Source organism: Fundulus heteroclitus, chromosome 17 (genome assembly GCF_011125445.2).
Source record: "Fundulus heteroclitus isolate FHET01 chromosome 17, MU-UCD_Fhet_4.1, whole genome shotgun sequence".
Taxonomy (NCBI): domain Eukaryota; kingdom Metazoa; phylum Chordata; class Actinopteri; order Cyprinodontiformes; family Fundulidae; genus Fundulus; species Fundulus heteroclitus.
This window is the reverse complement of record NC_046377.1, coordinates 23,028,566-23,053,552: the sequence shown is the minus strand read 5'-3', so window position 1 is coordinate 23,053,552 and position 24,987 is coordinate 23,028,566. Positions and strand designations below refer to the sequence as shown.

General features: G+C 38.2%; 1 protein-coding gene across 1 annotated transcript; it reads right to left on the bottom strand.

Moving 5' to 3' along the window:
• Positions 1–1,065: 1,065 nt before the first annotated feature.
• LOC105930386 (bestrophin-3) lies at positions 1,066–23,055 on the bottom strand. Its single transcript, XM_036149241.1, has 13 exons — positions 22,667–23,055; positions 19,268–19,362; positions 17,646–17,733; positions 15,587–15,732; positions 15,083–15,237; positions 14,002–14,079; positions 13,717–13,869; positions 9,059–9,139; positions 7,227–7,378; positions 6,080–6,170; positions 3,273–3,391; positions 2,880–3,131; positions 1,066–1,640 (listed from the first exon to the last, which is right to left on the bottom strand). The coding sequence occupies exons 1-13, from the start codon at positions 22,816–22,818 to the stop codon at positions 1,253–1,255; spliced, it is 1,950 nt and encodes a 649-aa protein (XP_036005134.1). The 5' UTR covers positions 22,819–23,055; the 3' UTR covers positions 1,066–1,252.
• Between the last annotated feature and the right edge of the window lie 1,932 nt (positions 23,056–24,987).

Genomic DNA, 24,987 nt, shown 5'->3' with positions numbered 1-24,987 from the left:
GTTATGCCGAATTTGAGTCATTAATTAAAACACCTCAAAATCTGTTAAAGCCAGGAGAGAGGGCATGCAAAAAGCAGCAGACAAATTAATGTGTAAATACTGTCCATGGTAGATGTTTCTATCACTTTCTACAGTATTAATTTTTGCTTTTTAATAATCTCATATTTACTTTGTTCTTTTATATCAAAACCTCCACGGTACCCACTAGAACATGGGGACAAGTAAAAGGGAAATACAAGAATATTCTACAAAATGGTAGCCTTTAATTATTACACTTTATTTTAAAAAGGCACTTGTTATGTCAAGAAATCCAAATTTCAGTGTCATTCCTTAGAGACGGGAAGTAAAGGACGCGTGCAAACTGGGAATTTTAACAAAAAAAAAAATCTTTTCCATAAAAAATGAAAATCTTCCTTTTTCAAGTCATCCACAGTTTACACTGTAAAACTGTATTGCTCCGTGTCTAGATAATCCGTTCATAGTTTTTTCTAATACAATATACGGCTCGACAGGAAGCAAGCTTTTCAAAGTAAACTAAACTTCACAATAAAATGGCCTGAACAAATCTTCTTACTGAATATGATAAAAGTAAAAAGCAAACTATCATACAATTAACTTAAATATTTTAGATTTATGGCTCCAACACAACTTTTTCCTCTTTAAAAGCCACTGTTAAATGATGTGTTTGTCTGTTTATAACAGCCACCAAGAAAAAATCTCTACACTGTCGCGCTGCGCTAAAGGATCCTGTCTATTGCGCAATACGCGATTAATTCGAAAAACTCTGCAAATTATTCTTGCATCTTCCGCAACAGGTTGCAGTCGTAAAAATGGACATGGCTACGACAGACTTCCCATCTCCTCCGCTTATAAAGCTGCGATCTAATCCTGTTTACATGAAATAAGCCTGCTCTCGAGCAGGCTTAAGCTGGCGCACATGTTGCTATGACAACAAGTGCAGGATGTCTTTCGAAGAACCAAACGATCCAAGATCATGCCAAATCGTCAACAATGAAATCCTGCTAACTGAGTTAGCGACGTACGAAGAACGGACCCCATGTCTTTGTCTCTAACAACTAACCAAATGTTGAACCCAAACTCCGGATTTTTAAATACCTCGCCAGAGACCACCAGGTCCACCTTTTACGACATGATTTAAACCAAAGCACGTTAAAGCTCCTCTTCCTGTGGACAGAATAGCGGCTCCTCGTGGGTCCAGCCGTTGTCAGTTTCTCTGATTTTTAATAGCTTCTCATTTCTTCTCCAAACTTCGTAGCTGAGAGTTTGCGTCTTTCGGCTCATCGCTCTGGCCCGTCTCTCCCCTCTCGTTGTCCTCGCTCCCTGCCATTCCCTGGAACTCGTTGTCGTAGTCCGGCTCTGGCAGCTGGAGCGTGTTGGTGGTGGGACTGGGCGATCGGCGGGACTGATGGCGACCCAGGCCTCTTCTCCGGCGTCCCAGTCCCTTTGGACTCGGCAGGCTACGGACTGACGCCTTTGACGTCTGCCTGGAGAACTGCAGGGAGAACTGGCGTCCCCTCGGCCTGGTTGGGGGACGGTTCTTGGCGCTGATGGTCGTCCAGCGGAACTCCTTGGGTCCCAGATGAGTTGGGGAACAACATATAGCGCTGGTCCCAGAAATACTGGAAGTGGAACAATTAAAAACACAAGATTTAATCGTACTTTTGAAGAAAACAGTGTAGTACATTGCAAATAGGGAACCAAAATTAAGTAAATTTTTCTTGAAATTAGTGCATTTTTACTTGATTTGAGCAGGTAAATAAGATTATTTGCAAATGGAATAAGATTTTTGCCCTCAAAGTAGGAACAATTCATCTCCATCATCATTTTTCAAATGCAGAATATCTAATTATCTTATTTTAGGGGTAGAACTACTAATCCCATTGGCAAATAGTCTTATTTACCTGCTCAAATCAATGAAAAATAGACACATTTCTAGAAAGTTTTACTTAATTTTAGTTCCCTTTTTGCAGTCTATGTTAAAAAATTACTTTACACCTTAGAATCCTTCTGGTTTTCTGTTTTTGTCCATCTAAAGCAGCGGTGTCCAAACTTTTTGGCTATTGGGCCAAAATTGTTCAATCGAAAACACTCGAGGGCCAAAAAATTTATAAAAATAAATAAATAACATAACCAAAACATATTAAACTTTACTTGGCCAATTTTAATAAATGAATTCCAGTCAGATTTTAATGCACCAAAGTCTGCATTGGAGTAAAAGTTGCCCTATTTACTATGAAATTAAAGCAAATGTCAAAAGTGTGCTTATTAAGGGACAAATGTTTTGTGTTGTACCAAACATTCAGTTGTAAGGTTTTCACTTGTCTATAATACATTTACAGTAATTTAAAATAAAAAGTTTCCATATGCAAAAAGCCACCAGTGTTGGTCGGCCAAATCTTTTTTGAAATTAAGTTGGAGGGCCAGACAAAATTAGCACAAGGGCCACAAATGGCCCCCGGGCCACACTTTGGACACCCCTGATCTAAAGTATTTCAGATCAAACAATTTTTAATCATCAAATAATTATAATTATACGTCTCTATTCAAGAGATTTTTTTTTTGCCAACTGAGTTGAATTTTAAAATCAGCTGTGCAAAAACAATAAGCTTAAAGATAATCCATGACTTAACAAGGTGAGCAGTTACTTTTCATCACAGGATGGTTTTTGGCAACTTATTTCCATCAACAAATGAAATCCTGATTTTAAAACATTTGCTCAGATTATGTTAATGCATGATGTATTAACATTAAAGCGTGGCAAAAATAAAATAAAAGCAAACACAGAAGAAATCTAAACTGCACCCTAGTTGCCTCAAAGGTTAAATCCCAAGTTTAGCCGCTGTCCGGCGTCTAATCACCTCGTAGCGTCCGTGTTTGGTGGTTCTTCAGTGGGCGAGCGATCCAGACCGTTCTGGTGTTTCTCGCCGTGAAGGCCGGCCCCAGAGAACAACGGCGGGCTGACAACCAGGCGGGGGAAAACGACCGAGGACGAACTCTCAGGTGACGGCGGGTTGCTGTTGACCTCCCTTAAGGTGGACAGGGTCTCCAGAGACGACGGCGGGACGGGTACGGAGAAAGGCTGAGATGCGTCCGCTGAAGCTGGATTGGCCCTGACAGAATTTACCAGACCAGATTAAAATCATAAAAGACCTTTTTGATGCTCCTGCTTCCACATTTATTCTGCTATAAAGGGGCGGAGCCACCGCTCACCTGCAGCAGAATATCACTGTCAGCTCTTAATGCGCCAGTACCTGAAGTCCAGGAAGAAGCTGCTGGTGGCGTCGCTGCTGTGGCGTTTGAAGACGGGTCGAGGATGTCTGAGATCAGGAGGTTCCTGAACGCTAAGCAAGCGTCGGACTCGACCCAGAACCTGGAAAAAAATCCATCAACAGGTGGAAAAGTTTATGCACCGCTTTAAAAATTCCCCGTGTTCACAAAGAATCCTCAGGCTGAAAGCAGTGACGTCATTTCAGGAAAAATCTCAGAATTTCTCAAATTCTAAGATTTTTCTTGGAATTTTACCTCGGTGGATTAAAAGTTAATAATAAAGCATCTCAGGCCTTCAGAGAGCTGCTAAAGGGGAAAAATGTTATTATTATTATGAAGCAGGAAGATGGAGGAAACGGAGAGAGCTGATTGGCTGATCCCTAAACAGAGAGAGCTGATTGGCTGATCCACCACCTGAATAACCGGAGGAAATGAGCGCATAAACTTCTTTAACAATCAGACAACTATTAATATGTAGATAAGATAAACTTTATCATCCCCCATAGAGCGAAATTAATTAGTTTCAGCGGCCCGATGGGTAAAAGGCTCCAGTAACGTCATTTTATTGAGGATAAATAAGAAAAAATGTTTGATAATCGTGAATAAAAAGTGGGGACATTAACAAAGTATGTATATAAAACAGGCTAAAAAGTATTTTCTGTATTGCATGATAATGTCAGTAGCCCAAATGGTCGTCTAGGAGTTTGCTTGTGATGCAATCTCCTCGATTTTGATTTCTGCAGCGATTCTCTTTCCAGATTCATTTATCTGCAGAAATACGCTTCAAAGTCCACCTGTTTGCGCCGTGATCCAGAGACTAATTTAACTTTAAAAACTCCTTCTCCTCCCAGAAATCACCAGACAGATGTGCTGCTGTTCAGTTTTTTTTTTTTTATCTCTTTTTCTCCATTTCGTGTCATAATTTTTCCAAATAAGTCCGCTTTACACTAGCAGGCAAGCCCTGTAAAATATGCATTAATATCAATTAGACAAAGGTAGTAAACTGACTGGAGAGTAAATGTAAAAATAACCAAATCAAGATAAAGATCTCAAAGTCATTCAAAACATTTTGCAAGTTTTAATCAACATGAGACACTAATTTATCTCCTTTGTTCACCTGGAGCGCATGGATAGGAGCTCTGAGAGGCTCTGAGGATCTCTGTGAACACAGGCACAGCTCTTTAATAAGAAATGTCAATGTACTTTACTTAAAAACATCCTAAATGACCTTGTCTTACTCATTAAACATAAGATTTAAACAGCAATGCATTTTTTTTAACTAAGGGAAAAGGTTAGGACGCCCTACTAGTATTCTGTCATGTTGAGCTGGGCAGGTCCTGCTGCAGCGAAGTGGCTCTAAACCATCACACTTCCACCTCCGTGCTACGCAGCTAGAATGAGGGGCTTTTCCCAGAACAATTTTTTTTGAGCCAAACATGATCTCTTCTCTCTGGTGTCCAGAAAATTCAGTTTTTAGACTCATTTGTCCAAAGAATATCATTCCAGAAGTGCTGGACTTTGTCTATTGTTCTCTCTGGCAAACTTCAGGTTTTATCTAGAACGTAAAGCTTAACTGCTTTTATGAAACCTGTTCAGTCTCCCTCTGAGTGTGCAGACATGAACTTTCATACGAGTAGCAAGAGTCTGTGGATGTTGTCTTCTTTTAGCATCGTGTGGCCTTATCTAAGGATAAACACTGCAAAAACAGAACTAAAAATAAGCAAATGATTGTATTTGAGCAATTAAATAAGACGATCTGCCAATTATATTAGTATTTTGACTCCTAAACTAAGATAATTAGACATACTGCTCTTAAAATCAATCAATCAACTTTATTGTCAATTTCTTCATATGCTCCAGACATACAAAGAGATCGAAATTACGTTTCTCACTATCCCACGGTGAAGACAAGACATATTTACCAGACTAAGTACACAGACAACATAACATTCAGATAAAAGTAAATAAGAGGGCACATGCAGTGAAGAAATAAATAAAAGCAGCAAAATTTGGTTTTAAAATTGTACATGGACAGTCAATAAAATATTAGTGCAAAAATAAAATATTAGTGCAAAAGTTCTGTTTTTAGTATTAATAGGAGTCATTATGTAAGAGCAGCAGAAGTGCTGTGTTTTCATCTCAATCATCTCAATAAGATGATTAAGATGAGCTGTTCCTATTTTTAAGTGTTTAAATCTTATTCCATTAGCAGATCATCTTATTTACCTGCTCAGATCTAGGGCAAATGCACTTGTTTCAAGACAATTTTACTTATTTTTAGTTCTGTGTTTGCAGTGAACTTGCTTGGACAGTCAGACCTGGACATATTGGCAGCTGTTTTGAATGTCTATTCCACTTGCAAAGTGGAATAGCTCAATTAAAAATTATTTTAAGATCTTTTTAAATCCCTTCTTAGACTCATCAACTGCTTTGGGTTTTCAGCTCTCACTTCAACAGTCAGAAGCACCAAAGTAAATGCCTGCGGCTTAAACTGGACAAAAAAGACCCTTCAAAACGCAGAGTAATGAGGTTTTAACATTTTTTCCCCAAAGCATGACACACCTGTGTTTGATTTTAGGCATTTTAAGTGGGAATAAATGCAGAGCCATCCTAATTTATTCCTCACATGAATCTATTTAAAATAAGCTTTAAAAATGGTCTTTCCCTCGCATTGGTAAAAGCGATACTAACCCCCCATCTGTCCAAACATGTTACACAAACATAGAATCTGTATGGTTGAGTAAAAATATTTAACATTGTTTTTAAACATATAGAAAAGTTGTAGCCTTACCGATTCTTGTCGGCGAGTCAAAAACGGCTCCTGTTGCTGTGGTTGACTGTCAGAAACCTCACATTCCTCAAGCTGCAGGATGTCAGACAGTCTGCAGAAGTGACGCACACAAAGCTGATTATTGTCCTGATAAAAATGACCTCACTTATTCTCAAAACCCCGGATTCATTATGTCAAACGGTTCTCTCTGTAATTCATGACGATAACCACAGAGGGAAAAAATATTTAAAAAAATATGTTCTGCAGTTAAAATGTAATGAAAGAAGGCGCCCTCTAGAGTATGTGTCAAACTCAAGGCCCGTCAAGGCAATTTATCCGGCTCTCAAGAGACAAAAAATGGCATATCATGTCATTAAGTTGAGGCATATAATCTGTTAAATTGTATAAAGTGTCTTAAACTGTGCCTATTGTAGCGAACGTTAACTTTCTTTAAACTGTGTAGTAACAGCATCCTGCCACTAGATGTCAGCGTTTCTCTACAACACAGAAATATCCAAAAAGAGAGAAAGTGATGCAGAATGACGAGTTTAAAGTGTAACTCACCCCAATATCAACTTTTTTTGCAAATAAACTGTATAAACGGGCCTACAGATGCTACTTCAATGTTACTGTGCATTATTTTTATATTTCTATGTGAACTGAAATGAAATTATGAAATCAATCATCGCTTTTTCACTGCTAAAAGGAACTAAAAGTAGGTAACATTCTCTTGATATTAGTGCATTTGTCCTTGATTTGAGCAGGTAAATAAGATTATCTGCCAGTGGAATTAGTATTTTTACCTCTAAAATAAGATAATTAGATAAACTGCACTTGAAGTAAGATCATGGAGATGAGTTGTTCCTATTTTTCGTGGAAAAATTTCATTCCTATTGCAGATCATTTAAACTTGCTGCCCATTTCAAGGAAATTTGACCCTTTTTCCAGTGTAATGACTTCATGATGCCAAAGTAGCCCAATATAGAAATGAGTTTGACAGCCCTGATCTAGAGGATCATAACCACACACCTGTGACAAACTACTCTCTTAAAAAAAACCTTTAAAACATAAATAAAAATCTGATATGTGCTACATTCATAACATGCGTAGGTTAATCATTTAGGCTCAAGAAATAAACATGAATGGAGGTAATGTTGGTAAATTTCACCCCATGTCGGTGGTGGAGCCGAGGAACGAGGGGATGCAGTAATCGGCAGCAGCCAGCGTGTACGGCGGACGAGCATCGCTGTCGTTCCAATACACGTCTTTGGTCATGTGAGGAAGGTTCATGTGCATCTCATCCACAGCCAGCAGAGACACCTGGAGGGACAGGTAAGGAAGAGGTGGCGTAAATTAAAGGCTTTCCAGTCTGGTTCCCTTTTTCCAGAACGTTTCAAGACAATTTTTTATTGTAGAAAAACAGAGAAAATGTTTATTTTCCCCACACAAATGCACAGATATTTAAAAAAAAAAAAAACAGACGATTAGGTGCCAGCATCTAACGTCTGAAACACCGTTTAGTTTCTCAAATTCACCTTGTGGAAAAGAAAATATGAAACTTAACCGTTTTTATTACAAAACAAGTTCACAAAATGTTCCTTTGTTTTAAGAAAAAGTAGGAAACCAGGGACAGTGCAGTTATTTATGTCCTTTTTTTAAATAACCTTGAAACCATGACTTTGTTCTGTACTAAATGGCAATCATCCAATTTTAGTTTCAGATTGAATTCAAAGAAATGTATTTTTTAAACTGATTAGTTCTGCCGTCTTTTTAAACTTTAAACTGGGTTATAGGTGATGTTAAAATTAGAAAATAACTCCTAATCCATCTTCTAGACAATAGAGATGCTTACAAGTTATTTTTCCAAGTGAAGTTTATAGCTTTTTATCCCAAGTCCAATTCACCTCCAAACTGGTGCTGTTTGTCCTTGGGTCCAATTTATGATGTCTACATTTAATCACCTACTTATTAATAGTTATCTTTTAATCTTTCTCATTTAATTCACACTTGAAAACCTGCTGGACGATTTATATTATTTTGAAAATTGTTGAACTACAATATTTACTCTATCAGAAATATAAATACACATTTAGAAGATTACAGATTAAAACAAAGCTACTTTTTTGTCTCTAATGTACAGTATAATAGACACAGAAAATGGGACAATATAAGATTAAACTTCTTCTAACACCTTGAATACCTATATTATCTATATGTAATTTATGAAGATAATTACTTATATTTATAAGGTTACTACATACATAACAGCTGTTTATCCCTTGTCCACTCATGCATTATATATTGGACTAAATCTGGTTTGGAGGTTTTCTTTCTTTCTTCTGAGCGGGAGACGTTTTAACAATATTGGGGAAACCTTTTTCTCAATCCATATTTAAAACCTTGTCCTCAACTCTAAAAAGTAAACATTTTCACATCTTCTGAACAAAGAAAGCAAAAAGTTATTTTATTCTGACATTCTGAGCAGGAAGTAATGTAGAAGCCCAGTTTAGCAGCAAGAGAATATCTGAGGTTAATTACTTTTATTTTATTCTGAAATTATTCAAGTCATTTAATCCAGCGTTGAGTAGCAGAGACATTCCTGTGGTCATTATCATGAAGCTACAGCTAACATGGACAGATTGTTGTGAGCCATTAACATCCCATAATAATCCACCAACATCACTGGCTAATAACCAAACTCACCCTTTTATAGTAAAACATTCCCAGCTGCTGCAGGCTGTAGCTCAATTATCAGCTTTTTTCCACTTTTTATTACAAGAGATAACAAAACTGGTACTAGTACTCGGTTCTCACCACGAGTCCAAGTCAAGTCTCAAATCTTTTAGGTCTAATTCGAGTTTGTAGGACGGCTAAAGTCTCAAACTTGAGTTGTAATTTCGGATGGAAAATAGTAAAAGAAGACTAATCATCCTTCCATCTTTGTTCTGCTGTAAATATAGCCTATAGAACAGGAAATAAAGTTATCTGCAGTTTGCTGACCTGAAGATTTCTGTCTATAATCCAGTTAGCCTCGAAGTCATCATCATCTTCTCCAAACGGGTTAATCAGCTGCTCTGCTACCTGAGAAAATACAAATATTTTACATTGTTGTCCTTAAAACTCAAAATTTTGCATTAAACCCTTTTAAAAAAACTGGAGTTACCAAGTCAATGTAGTACAGTAAGTGGCCAAAGAGGGCGCTGTTGTGTCTATGCAAAATCAGATGAAAAAACTATTTTTTTCTGAATGTGTTTTTCTCTTGTTAAAGGTTACAGTAAAAGAACAAATTTACATTTTTTATGAAAAAGTTAAACAGGATTACTGAGTCCTCTCCATAACCTTTTCTGTTTGTCCTTTTCTGACACCTTATCCCTCATGGCAGGCCTATTTCTGTGTCAGAAGGCCTCCCTCTGTTATGTATGATATTGCATGGTTTATTAATACAGGTATTACATCACTGAGTCAAGAGGAAAACATTTGTTATATAAAAAACAGATAAAAAATTTACACAAATAGAAGTTTGAAGCTGCCACGTCTCAAAGCTAAATAAGTAGATAAAAGGACCTTTTGTCTGAGTGTTTTTCTTATATGGTCTACTCTTATTTTGCTCAATTCGGAAACGGTTATTAATTCATGATTAGCTGTAACCTTGAATGTTTAATCTTAATGAATTAGTGAAGATGAACCTATAGTGATAACTAGACCAGGTTCCTGCAGCGTTTACAACCCAAAAAGCCATTTCTGCCCCCAGCCCAGCTGAATAAAACTCATTTAGAGCTGAACTGCTATCTGACCTGAAGAAAAGCCAACTTGTAGTTTGTGATAAATATCTATCACAGGTAATTTGATGTCATTTTTAAAGTTACGTGCTGGAGCACCTCCTGCATCGCCGCCATCTTGGATGGGTCTCTCCTACTGTAGGCTGGCACAGGAGGCGATGAGAGTAAATGCAGAGGGAGCAACTTTGCCCGTATTTTCTGCAGTTTACGGTTGCATTAAGCAGATATTATCGAAAATATATTATGCGGTGCAGATCACCATTTGGGCTGATATTGGTTCTGAAGATGAGTTTTTACTTGGTGAGAATGCAGAAACCCAACAGATGGACTATAACTTTATGTTTATTAATCTGTTATCGCTCTATTTCGCAAAAATAAGGCTCAATCACGTTGCCAAATTAAGTACCCTGAAGTTACAGAGTGCAACACATAAGAAGCTGTGCAAAATCATTCTTTTTCAAGGGTATTAAGCTCTAGCCCTTGTTACAAGCAGGGTGTAATGCACTTAAATGACCTGGAAATTTAACCCTTTTCCAGGCTTTTAAAAAAACTGTTAGCACGTGTGCATGCACAGCACACAAAAATATGAAGAAATAATTGTTTGTGTGTAGAGAAGGCTTGGGATTGTACATGTGAGAGAGAGAAATAAATTTAAATGAACAAGCCAACTTGTTTTTTTAATTGAAATATGAAATGTGTTCCCCGCCTCTCGCCCACTGATAGCTGGAGATAGGCACCATCAGGGACAAGCGTGTCGGAAAATGGATGGATGGATGAAATGTGTTAATTTATATAGTTATTCATTTGTAATACCGCGTCTCTTTGGTTAAGATAAAGTCAGCATGAAATCACATATTTATTTACATATTTAATAATAGGCCATAACACATGTCTGTCTTTGTTAAATGACATAAAACAAAGTATTTCAGCATGAATGCATGCATTTATACATTAATATGCCATATCTCTGCCTGTTAAAGAGCATATATTTATGAAATATGTTGTCTAAACAACATATTTCAGCAAGAAAACATGTTTTTTATGTGTAACAGCTTCCTGTATCATAACCTCATCTCTGCCATTTGAAACAAATCAAACCGTGTGAAAATCAGATACAAATTCAGGGAGTTATGATTTATTTTAGTTGGGAAAACAGCTTCCTAAGTACAGATAAATGCATTGGGGTTGCGTGAGAGACCCATCCAAGATGGCAGCCGTGCTGAAACGTCAGCTCCAGTAGGCAGAGCCAGTCTATGGGGCGTCTATTTAAGGTCTATGGCTATTCCCCTGAGTTCAGAAACCCGGACACAACCTTCGATCCTATCCAGAACAAGACCTGACGAGCCGAGTCAGAGATGACTGATCCAGTCTCTACGAGATTTGGTTCTGTTAAGTGTATTTTGTGTTTGTTTTTATCATCCTCTATGTTTGTCTTTTAAAAGATCCTGAAAAACGGTGTTTGGTTTTGTTTTTCTTCAGCTCAACAAGTTGTCTCAGGAAATTGCCCCTTTTTCATTATTAATAATCTGTCCTCATTATGATCCAATGATCAGAACCACTCAGCCGTCCAACAACCTTTTTCTGGTTCGGTTGTGGCTTTCTGGTGCTGAAAGCTGACAGATCAATGCTGGTTCTGACTCTTGGGTTCATCTTTCATTATGTTCCCCATTTGGATGAAAGTAGATATCAGAACCTAGAGCTGGACCATAAAACCGGTTCAGTTAGGCTTCATTGAGATTGTTAAAAAATGTTAAGATGGTTAAAGTCTAACTCTTGGACTGAATTTTTTTTTCCTGAAAACCGTTAAATAACTTCCAGAACAAGGTAAACTTTGAATATTCATGTATCAAAAGTGTTCAAATTAAGTTTAAATATGAAATATTGCACATTTTTTACACCGATTATGGTATTCCGCGTTTGAGTGCTGCCTCCGTTTACGATCAGTTCAAGAACACCGAGAATGCGCGAAGCGAACTTGCATAGAAACACACATTGTTTACAATGTACAGCCGGTTCTAACAAGGATATATGGATGTTTTCCAGTATCTTCTTTCACACACCAAATCTGCTGATCCACGTCTACTTTGAGCAAGCGCTTTTAAAAAAAAATCGGAGAACTAAGTCCACAGTAAAATGCCTTCTAGGTGCGTAGTTGGTGGCTGTAGTGCAGACCGCGGTGAAGTTGGTTTGACATTGGACATTCAAGCTCCGCGGAGTCAGCGGGATCTGGCTCACGGTTGATCCGGCTGAAGGACTCCAATTTCGGCCAGTGTCTCTCAGCTGCTCCCTCCTCCCATACGCGGTGGGACCGTCAACAAATCTGGTTTGATTTTTGTTTATCCAGAGTGCTCCGCTGACTCCACGGAGCTTCAATGTCCAATGTCAAACCAACTTCACCCCAGTCTAGTGCAGGCCAGAAAGTAGCGCTACATACTTGGCCGAAGGATCAAAAGGTCCGAAAAAAATGGGATAAATTCGTAAAAGAAACGCGAAAGGACTGGATTGCCGGCAGTGACAAAAGTGTTTTATGCAATTCACACTTCAGGAGCGAGGATTTTGAGGTTTACTTACAATGGAGCATGGGCGCTAACGTTAGCTATAGTCTCCTCAGGTTCACCTTGTTCAAACTCCGTTTATTCGTATATATATTCGGTATCGGAGTCGTCGATGCTTGAGGGGGAGTTTGTAGATGTATCAGACATTTTTTTAATTATTTTTTTGTATGTAGAGTAAGAGTTATTAATTAAATTTAACAAATCGGTAGCGAAAGTCGTAGTGTTAGCAGCCGGATGCACGGTACTAGTTCTGTTTGTGACGTCACATTCTGAAAAAGCCTGATTGAGGAATGTTCGTGCTCTTTCGCTTATACAGCAAGTTTTATCGAAATTACTTCCAAACGGCGCACATAATTCACATATAATATACATTTCTTTACTCTGGTGACTATTTGAATGCATCTGCGTTAAAATACATTCAGTCCTGAACCTGGGTCAGCCGCGTCGAGGACTAAGGCCTCCGCACATGGGTCGTACATGCTAACCACTGCGCCACCAAAGCACACCCCACTCATTTTCATATTTGAAGAAGGTACAGTATATGTATTTTTATATCTAGCTATATATATCTATATAGATAAACAGTGTAGATAGATATCTAAATAAATTTGTGGAATTCTGGTTCCTAGATGTCGGTGCTTCCAACATGACGTGCTGAATAGACATGAGCTGGTATTTGTTGGAAACATATGCTGACTTAAGACTGGAAGCATGTTGAGGTGAATTTGTGGCAATAGTCCACAGGGGGTCAAATGAATATCGACCCAGTGTTATTCGTCATTTGCACGTTGCTGTTCTCAAGCTGTAACTGCCCAATTTGTGATCTGTTCAGTCAATTGAACCTGGAAAAATAGAGATTATTTGTTTAGAAATGTTGTGAAGAACTGTCCAATGATCCAATGACGTCTTCTCACTAGTCAGCAAAGTTGGAAGACATCACAGAAAGTGAATTAGCTACATGCTGCCGAATGTTTTAAAGCCCCTTGACTGAAAAAAAAAAAAAAAAAAATACATTCAGTCCAAGAGTTAGACTTTAAGTTAATATCAGAAGCAAACCTTTCTTTAATTCTGCCCACAGAAACTTACTGTACGGATTTAAATTATTTAGATTATATAAACCATAGAATAATTTCCATCATCATTCCAGTGCAGTAATGGAGCAGATAGCTGCTGCGAAAGATGTGCAAAAAGATCTCTTCTACAGAAATCAGCTTTATATGACACGATAGTTCTGTTTTCTGTATTTTAAACCTTCTCCCACGCTCAGCGTTCACAGATTCAGGTTATTTTTGCAACATGATGACATCTGAGGGAGTTATCTGACCTTAAGCCAGCCGCAGTAGAAGAAAAACTGCAGCAGGGTGAAGACAGGGACATAAAGGTCGAGGTCATGGCCGGTGTGACCCTGGGCGGGGTCAAGGAACTGACGACCAATTAGACAAGCGAAGAAGAAGGTGTAGACAGCAAGAGTGACGACCTGAAGAGAGAAAGAGAGAGAGAGAGAGAGACGGATTTTTACAAGCAGTGCCTCCCATCAGCGGCTCTGATTTGGTTACAGTGATTATCCTTCATCTGATTACGCGTGCTGCATCCGGTTTTCGGGACTGACCTGCGTATAAACCAACGGGACGCCGACCCAATCATAGCCGAAAAGAGTCGCACACCACGTCCTGAACAGATTCATCTCCTGAGCACAGAGAGGAAACAGCTGTTTGCCACCAGCTACAGACCTCAGATTTCTGTAACGTGATCCAGTTTAATGGAAAAACGCTGTCGTCCTTCCCCTCTGGGAGCAAACGCAGTGTCATATTATACCCACATTTCTGGTTTCTGTGGTCACTAAGAGGACTAAATGAGCTTGTGATTGCAACATAGCCTTTTATCTCAAATACAATTATATTTACTCCATTTATTTTCTGTCAAACTGAAAAAGTTTTTGCTGTAAGAATGAGCAAATATCCATAAAATTTTTAATACCTTCTTTAAAACTAAAGTCATTCAAAAGTTTCTTTTTAAATCTAATTTTGTTCTGACATTTTGAATGTCTTTTTCTATAGTAGATTTGTGCATCAAATGTACTTTACAATCATTTATCTGTTCTTCTTTTGAATTTCTTTTAAATGGTTGATTTATGGGACAGTAAAATCTCAGACATTACTGAGGAGAAACTTTTTTTTTAATTGAGTTACTTATTTACATTTTTACCTGAATTATTTAGAGATTTAGCAGGTTTAACGGGCTCAGAAAGGCTATTCTTAAATATCTTAAACCTATAATTTATTTCTGGATCTAAATGTGTTCTGGTTTCACTGGTTTCTAACATATTTAACAAGAAGGGTTCTTCAAGACAGATGCAATTAAATCTCTGATTTCTTCTTTTACTTTGACATACCACACCAATGCATAGATAAAAAGGAATTAAATAATAATAAAAATTACATGTATTATATTTATCATTTTTTTAAATTATTATCAGTATTTTAGTATTATTTAAATATGATAATAAATAAGATATGTTATAATTTTTAACAAAAAAAACAAAGATTTCTTGTCATACATCTGTTTTGTTTTCTTCTCCAGTTCTTAACCTTATCATATAATTTTTATTATTTTATTTTATGAAATTTAAATGCTGTAATCTATGATACACGATGCCAACGTTGTGACAGAGAGTTTGTTTCATATCTTACACTCAGAATATTCTGCAGGTCGATGCTATCTTGGATGCGTCCTTCTTGCCGGGCTTTAGACGCCAGGTTGGAGAACCAGACAACAGGGATCCAGTACTTGAGGTGAGGAGAACGTATGTTCTCAAACACCTTCCTCTCCTCAGGAGTCATGAAACCTGCAGGTGGAAGGACAAGCTAATCAGACCCAGTATTCTGTGTGTTAGTATACTGGTTAAACCTGAGAGCCATACTTAAAAGATCGATTTCAAAACATAATTAATGTTAAAATCAACTGACTCGTCTGAATTTTCCTGATGTCCGGTTGTGTCTTTAATATTTCAGCTCATATTTCTATCTGTAGCTCACAGTCCTGTTCTAACTGCCCATCAACAAGCCAATCCCAAATGCCTCATCAGGGATTGACAGAACCAGGAAATGCTGTTTACCATTTTGGCCTCGGACTCAGCTAACCCAAACACACTGAACTCCGTGATTCATTGATAAACTAGAAAACACGCGTCTCACCTGCTTCAACCACATGATCAATGGTTGGGAATCGCTTGCAGACGGCGGTGCTGACAGAGCGGAAGATGAGCAGCGACGTCAGGTTTACGTAGCGTACCAACGTCCGTCTCAGAAGACGTCCGTATTCATCTTTACCCTGAACACAACTAAAGGAAGCAGAGAAAACTAACACATTAGCTACGTTTACATGCAGAAAATTTCACAATTAGATTAAAATGTATTCGGATTAAATTATCGGATTGTACCGTTTATATGAGCACACAATCAATTAATCTGATCATAATGTGCAGGTATATGAACCTGGCTTTATTCAGAATAGAACCACTCTGACATGCACAGTTATCAAATTCTCCTAAAAAAAACACAGAAGAAGAAGTCTTTGCTAAACAGCCGTTTATGCTGATTACTTTTGTCCATGTAAACTTAGCAGTGTTACCAGTGGTGAAACAACAGGCATGTGTCCATTTATTAAATCCTAGAAGTTTTTGTATTTTTCAGTCCATCGCTAAAATGTAAAAACTTCTATTCTGTTTCGGTCTTCTTTACATGGGTTGGAGTGATTAAATTTGGCACATTGGCTACCTACGACCAGGAGTTGATGTAAACCTTTCTTAAACATTTGGAGTGATGTTTTCATGCGACCAAATACATTGAGAATGGTAAACTAAGAAGTTCCCGAAGATCCTGTTTCTCTGGCCAGCATGGTGAAACTTCTCCTTAACGAGTAAGGCGACCTGTCGGGTGTAAGTCAACAAACCATTGTTACAATTCTGAGTCTAGAAATGGTTTAGTCAGAAAGGCAAGTTGGCAAGAAGGTCTAAAGTGGGAAGCAGGAGTGACTTAAACCAACATGGCTCCTGTATCTCCCTTGTTCCTAAATGCTAGTTTTAATATGTGGGCACTGGGGAACAATAATGACTTTTTCGTCTCAGCAGTCAAAACCCAAAAACTCCTTGAGAAAATCTTTGAGAATTACGAGTACAACACACTAAAAGCCTATTACAGGATAAAGACTTGAAGGTATATCCTTCTAATTGGAGTCGGAATCACTGATTAGTTTGTCTGAATTAAATGAGCGGCTTGGACATTAGCATAGTACTGACAGTTATAAGCATTTAAATGATGACGACAACAACCTATATCATCAGCAGCCTTAGCTTAAAACATTTTCATGCAAATATTACAATTTTGTAAGGATGCTAGCAATTCCCTACTACAGGGTATGGCACGCTATTTAAAGACTCAGGGATTCCTCAGTGTAATAGTATAATAAAACATTACTACCAATGATGAGGTTGTGGCAATCAGTCATTGATAAAATGGCAATGTTTCACCTGTAAGTGAAGATCCATATCGAGTTTCTCAGGACTGTAGTGTCATAGAGATGTTTGCTACTGCAATGGTACTCAAATTGAGGGGCACCCCCAGACCATCAGCTGTTTTGTCTGTACCTGCAGTCAGTGGTATGAGTAGCAAGGGATTCTGGGTAATCATCAGAGCCACGGCCTCAAGGGCTCCATCCAAATACCCTTGATAATAGCTCGTAGCTCCTTTTCTTTGACCTTTCATTGGGTCAACAGTTAGGACTCTATCGTGGGGAGGAAAGGAACTTTGGACTGCTGTGCCGAATTTTGGAGAGCCCTTAACTCCGCCTGCATGACGCCATGGAAACGCACATCAGTAATGTGAGTTAAATCCCAGCCTACAGGTTACGAAAATTAACCACAAAGTGCGCGCTCTCTTATCTTCAGACATTTTTGTTAATTTCCTGTGCTTTAACATCATGCCACACAAAGGATCATGGGATTGTTTATAGCTCCTTAACACTGGTAAGGAACGTTGTGAGGTTCCTAGGCTAAACTAGCCGTGAGAGGAAGCATACAGTCTCCTGTTCCTACCTCCTTCCTTACTTACTAACTGCACTATTCGGACAGTACTGATCATGGCGACCACTGACGCACTTCCGCTTTGGCTAAAGAGACCTTACTCAATAGAGTTATATCTATATCTATATATATATATATTTTTTTTTGTTTTTGTTTTTTTTGTTTTTGTTTACCTGGAGATGAGAAACATGAGTCTGTCTGTCCAGGGCAGGTTAACGAACTGATTCCACCAACGATTTACCACCAATGTGACATAGAAACCTAAAACATAAAGAGAAAACTCAGATTAAAAGTAGAACACATTTTCTATTTTTATTAGTCAAGACAAAAAACTCCTAAATAAAACTCAGTTATTTTGTTATTGAGCAACTGTTTCAGGCATCCATGTTATTTCCACAGTACCAGAGCGCTTGAGTTTGGACCAGCCCCCCAAACACTCATCCTGCTTTTAGTCTTCTCTGTTCTTTAATGATCCATTTCCATTAGCACTCAGCTGATGAGGGACCAAACACCCATCAGTCTGTCTGCTGGGTTCTGCTATCTCCTCAGAAAACACAACAATGAATATAACCTTTTTAGGTACTTTGGTGTAAGGCAGCTCCTTTTAGGAAGCAAATAGCTCTCCCGTCCTATATTGTTTTTTTAGAACCAGATGTCCAACTGAAATTTCGACTTTTCTGTCCATGTCCACTGTCTTTCTGTCCACCTGAGATAGTGATGTCAATGTTTTTCTGAGTTAAAAATATTTTAAAGGTCTTATTGACATGAAATTCACTCCAGGTATTGGTAACAACGCTGTGTAATTCACATTTACAAAGAAATATAACACAATTTAGTCTATAAATTAAATATCACAGAGTGACACAGGTAATATTCATTACAAAAATGAATAGGGGGGGTTAAAAACAACATGGAAATCCAACAATATAGCTTAAATCTTTCAAAATTTAGAAAGACCCATCTGCTGTTGTTGCAAGTTGATATAATTAATATAAGTCTAGTGCTCACTGGTGGCCTTAAAAAAATGTTATGACCAAGATATGATGATTAGAAACAAAAAGTACACTCAAGGCCTTCACACCCCGCATTTCTGACAGTAGATATCTTTTTTTTTTTAAAGAGGGTAGTCCAAGAGGTGAGGCCTGCTCACAGATAAATCCAGAAAACCTGGAATTAGCATCTATTGTTCACTAATGGAGACAATATGTAATGCTCTCAGCTGCAATAGCCTTAGTGCAAAATCACTGCACAGGACTCCACTGTTGAAGAAAAAGCAAGGTGAAACACATTTAGAATCTGCTGCAGAACAATCAAACAACCCGATGAAATAGTCTGAACAAGTGTGACCTCTATCAAACCCTCTGGATGCCAAGACACACACAATGTTTGGAGGACAAATAGTAAGAGTAAGCTAAAAGTGAAGTTTGGGGTGGGAACATCGTTATGTGGGCCTTTTTTCAGCATCTGGTACAAGCCTTGCTCATCAAACTTAAAGAAAGGTGAAATAAGAAATATACTGAGATCAAAAAGCCAATGAAGCTGCTAGAAGAGCCCAGTAGATCACTCGAATCAATCCGACTGAAAACTCCTGAAAGGGTGTAAAAGTAACAGATGATTGACTGGAACATGCAAAGATTATAAATATATATATATATATATATATATATATATATATATATATATATATATATATATATATATATATATATATATATATAGCTTTTGTTGAGCTTCTATTTCAATAAATAAATTAAACGGATTCTGGAAAGTAAAAAGAGAGAAAAATAAAACACACCCAGGACGAATGTGACAGGGATCTGCTCAGCGTATCTGTCACAGTAGATGGAAAGTTTCTCAAATAATCTCTTCTGCTCATCTGAGAGGATAAACCTGAAAGGAGAAGATACCATCAGTTAAATGAAAAGTGTAAGCAGTAAAAACTGAGAGAGAAAAAGATATGTTTGTGCTGCCTGTTATCTTTCAGTAGCTGATACTTCTGTCTGTATCTTAATTAAATTGAACAATCTGTATGATTTATCGCAGATAAACTTTTTTAAATCTAAAATAGTCCAAAGCTGTTTTGTTCTCTCACTTCCTAATCAAATCACTATCATTTTCAGGGTGCTAAATACTTGGTGTAAAAGCTCCTTCATGTTTTTTTTCAGGTGTGGGGTAATTTAGAGGTGGTAGCTGATAGATCGGTCAATAATACAGACATGCAACTAACAGAAGAAAGGTTCAAGGACAGATAGTAAACCAGATTATTTTCTCTTTTATTTATTTGGCTGAATTACATCAGTGCACAGCATGATACTAAAATAAAGAAATATAGAGATATTTTTCTTCTAGAAAGTATTATAAAGTGGAAAGAGAGGAGATCCATGGTTGGTAGCCGCGATTTGATTTACAAAGAGAAACCGAAAAAATGTGGTTACTATTCATTTCCAGATTGAAACATGGTGTTGGCAGCATCATAATGTGGAGTTACTTTTCTAAATTTTGCCGTGTCCAAAATATATAAATATTTACTTCCGGTTATGACGCCAACGTCAACATGTAAGACAGAGCTCAGGCGTTGCCAGATCATAGTAGCTCTGTGACAGCTCTCAGGAATGGCTTCTTCTCTGCGTTACATTTCACAGATTCAAGCAGACCAAAAAAGAAGCAAAACGAGGTTGGATATTGGTCAAACTTTTGAGCGCTGATGCCGACTTAAGGATGCAAAGGGGCCTTGAAGCCACACGGCGGTTGTCACTTTTCTTCTGGACAGGTAAGTCAAATGTTTGCTAATGCTAACCTGGCATGCTAATGGACCTGGCAACTGGCTGGCAAACAGCAGTAGGTGAGCACGAGTCCGCAACCTACTGGCTGGGAGGAGCAAAACTTGTAGCTGTATACTTTAAGCTCTTAAGACCACCCCCCACACACTTTTTCCTCTAAAACTTTCCTCAAAATAACATGTTTAAATCTAATCACGCTTTATTCAGCAATTACAAACTCCATCTAAATAATCTTGGTTTAAAGGAAGAGTCTGCGGTTTTTCCAGAGGTTTCCCCAATTCCCTTTTAGAATAAGCTGGTGAAGATTCTCAGTCATCAAGGTCATGGTCATTCCAAAAAAGTTAGAAAACAAAACAACTGGACTTTTTCTTTCAAAGTTTGAAGACGTTTCGTTTCCTATTCAGAAAGCTTTCTCAATTCAAAATGTCTGGAGTAATGTGGAGTTGCAAGCTTTATAGTACTGCCCAACAAAGGCCTTGTTATTGCTTAGATGACATGCAAATTGAACCGAAACAGGTCCACCCCCCTAGTAATGGGGAGTCGTTAAGGTCATTAAGCCAAAACTGGTCCACGCCTCTGTAATGGGGAGTCGTTAGGGTCGTTATTGGCCTGGCTTACCAGAGCGATGTTTTGATCACCCGTATGGAGGTGAGAATTTTGTGGCGATAATTGAAAGGAATCAACCCTATAACCCTTTTAGAATAACTGCCCATGTGTAAAGGTCCATTCATACCCTACGTTTGGCCTACATGTCCGTATTTCTGTCCGTACGTTCTATCTGTTGACTCCTTCATACCTCCGTCCGTTGAGGTGCACAATAACCAATATTTCCTCTAGGTGACAGTGCTGGGCGCCAATAATTCGTCACTGATCAAACATGGCGACAGTCCAAGATGTGATTTTGTTGTATTTGCTCCGTAAGTAAACTTTTTGTTTGTCCCTGTGCCCCGGACACGACACATCATACGTGTGGGTAGTTGCGGACAAGCTCCGCAAGTCGTTCCTCGAATCCTGCCATTGTTTAAAGCCCAGAATTATAACCTTCTTCGTGATTTTGTTGACATTTTGTACTACAAACTCAATAGCGCCCCCACCGTTTCCGGTAGTATTGCTCCGTATTGATCCGTTTCGTCCGTAATCGTAAGCTCCCAATTTTCGTGTCAAAATACAGACGAAATCGACGGTTAGAACGTATGAAACACTCCACACATATCCGTATCCGTCTGTTACGTGAGGTATGAATGGGCCTTAAGACCGTTTTACCTGCTCTTCCGCTCCTCAGGGGGATCATGGGAAATAAAATCTCCCAAATCTACTCTGTTCTTATTTCTTTCTACTGAGTCCTTCCTCTTCTTCACATAAACTTGTACGCGGCATGCTCTCGCAACTCTTAGCCATGTTCAAAGTATACAGCGGAGCTACAATGAACAGCTAACCGCTAAGCTAACTGGATATATAAGCGCTAGAAGTGCGTATGCGCAGCCAGCAAGCAGAAACAAGCATGCATGCTGGCATTATGTGAGCGCGTCAGAATGATTGGCATGTGGGACAACCAATAGATAAGGAGATAACCACGGACCTTGAGGGACAGGCCGAATGGCAGGGATTGGTCAGAGGTTTCACAGGCCTCCAGCTCTCGCAGAGATAATTTTTTTAACCTCCCTTTTCTGAATAAATGTATTGACTAGTCAGGATGGAAGGACTATTTTACGGCGTAGAACAAAAAGTGTTTTTGAACAGGATTACCAACTAGTTTTAATCTTAGATAATTTATGGATACAAAATTAGCTACTTTTAACAAAAGAAACTTACAGTAATGAACCTAGAGAAAAAAGAAGGTTTGATTCCTCCCCCAGTGCTGAGGGCTGCTGAGCTTAAGAGGCTAAATAAAAGTTGTTTTTTTCCCCGAAACAATCCATTTTGTCCCTGCCTCACACATAGATTATAATTATGAAGTGACAAAATCTGAAACAATCCAAAGGATATGAGTACGATTGTTTTATTTGTTTTGTGATTTTTTTTTTAACACAGAATGGGCGGAGCTTGTGAGATACTCCAACCCCCACGGCAGGGGGCGATACTGATATTTCCAAAGTTGCCTTTTCTTAAAATAATTTTCTAAAATCTACCTTACATTTTATATTTTAGGTTGTAGAGAAGTGTATTAATCTTGCACAAGCACTTCAGCATCTGACACACACAATAAAACAGTCAAAGACTTTAGAACAAGAGTAATGCTTGTTAAACTAAATAAGCATTGTTAATATGCTATTTAAACAGGGATACAGCAGCACAGCAAACACCCATAAGGTTATTTTTATGCTTTTATGACGGTTCCTTTTTTCTTATCTGGTGCAATAATGCCTGTCTCAAGTGATGTTATTAGTTTTTTTAATCTGATTTGAGTGTATGACCTGTATACGAGGCTGAGGACGGTGTAGAGCAGAGCAAACAGGATGAACTCCCGGTACAGCAGCTTGTAGATGCTCCCTCTCCAGCGCAGCAGCAGCCGGTGGAAGCTCAGGAAGGTGGCGTTGGCTACTTTACTGGAATAAGTGACGGTCATCCTCAGTCAGAAACCTGAATCCTCAGGGCTTTGATGGTCCCCCTAGTTTCTCATGACTGTTTATTTAAAAAAAATAATCCAAATAATCTGTGAGCTGCTTTAATCTGCAGGAGGACATCTTCGGTTCCTTCTCTGTGCTGCTTTTCATCAGGCTGCTTTTCAGATTTTTTGTTGTGGTTGCTCCACCCCCACCTCATTCTCCCTTTCTCTATCTCTGTCTGCTGCTCTCTCACTCTGTTTCTCTTCATCATGATGCTGTCCGGTTGCCCAGTAATGCCAGGCAGCACACACATGCACTGTGCTGTGGGTTATATTGATGACCCACAGAGCTAAATGTGGTCATGTTTCAAGCCGTGTGTGTTGGCATAGACAGCTGTGGAGGTAAAAGTGTAAAAACAGAAACACAGTCGGGTGACTGAAGGATCTCATGGCAGAAAATAATTCTGAACAGTTGGACCAAGAAAAAAAAAATATATTCAAAATCATTAATTATGGGGTACGATTACCCCCTGACCATAACGAGCTAAACGGATTTTTAAATGTAAACGATTAAGGGTCTTAATCATCCATTCGTCCACTTTTCTAATTAGGATTTAGCATCCCCTAGTGGTTGTTTAAAGAACAGCAACGCAAATATGAATATACCCTCACCAACATTAAAACTCATAAACAAAATAACATGTATTTTGCCTGGCATTCTTCTGACGCTTATTTCTACTCTGCTTTAGTTTTAAAAAGGTGAATAAATGAAACAGACATGGAGATTGCTGAAGCGTTGTAAAAGTTGCAGGAGCCTGGTGACGCAGCATGAGTGAAGGTTTCACAGATTGTGTTACCAAGAGGAGCTAAAAAAAAAACAAAAAACAAGAACAACAAAGACCCTGACTGGGGCACATTAGTTAGGGATTTATTCCAAGTGAAATTTATAAATATAGTTTAAAAAAGACTCTAAAATGAGTTTTAAAGAAGAATAGAAAGCTCAGAGGAGTATTTCTTAGTTTAATAAAACAATAACAAATTTAATATCTTAAAAAAGTTCTGCAATTTTCACCACTCATTTCAGAAAGGGAAATATACAGATTCATCATACATACTGAAATATTTCACACTTGTGTTTCTTGTAATTGGAATGATTATTTCTTACAGTAAAGGAAAACCTAGAATTCAGCGTCTCAGAAAATTATAATATTACATGGGATTAATGAATAAAGGGATATTTCAGACAGAAATGTCAGGCCTCTGAAAAGTATCTTCATTATATACATTTAATATTTGGATTGTTGGTTCTGGTACCACTCATCTTGCTCCTGACACGTTCTCTATGGGGTTCTGCTCAGGCCACGCTGCTGGATAATCAAGCACTGTACTAACATGGTCATTGGAACAGCTTTTTGTACCTTTGACAATTTGTGGCATCTTGTCAACCTGTGTAGTCCATGTGTAGGATCTGTCTGTAGGTACCAGTGGCTCCTGATGTTCTGACTCCAGCCTCAGTGCACTCCTTTTGAAGGTCCTCCATATTCTTCAGTTGTGATTATTCTTGTTTCTGGTAAAAGTTTTCTTCCCACACCTTTTCCTTCTCAGCTTTTTATGAATAGTCAATAACTTCTTCACAATATTACATTTTTCCAAGACCCTGAATTTTAGGCTTTAATTATCTGTAAGCCTTATTTTCATAATTACAATAAATTAATTCTTGAAAAAATTCACCCCATGTGTAACGATTGCATATAATTTGTATTTGTAGCTACAGTGGCTGAAAAAGTAAGTTGTCCACTCACATATATTTTTAAAATTGTCGCACTTCTATCTGTTGGATCATCAAACCAATATTAAAAGTACACAGAGAGTGACTAAGTAAATATAAAAAGCAGTTTTTAGATGGTTACCATATGATTTCAAAGAAAACATAGCAGTTCACACCAGCCTGATCCTGTGTGAAAAGATAATTGCGCACCTCTTCAAATCACAAATTGACTGCGCACGAGGCCTGAGCTCCAGCCAGACTAGCAGAATGAAGAACGAAAGAAGAAAATTTATTAAACAGAACTTGTCTGACAACAGGAAGTAGGTTTAAAAAGTCTGTGATTGGGCAAATACTTTTTCTTTGCGGCTGGATTCATTTGACTGTGACTGACATAACAAGCGGCAAGTGTAATAAGGAGGATT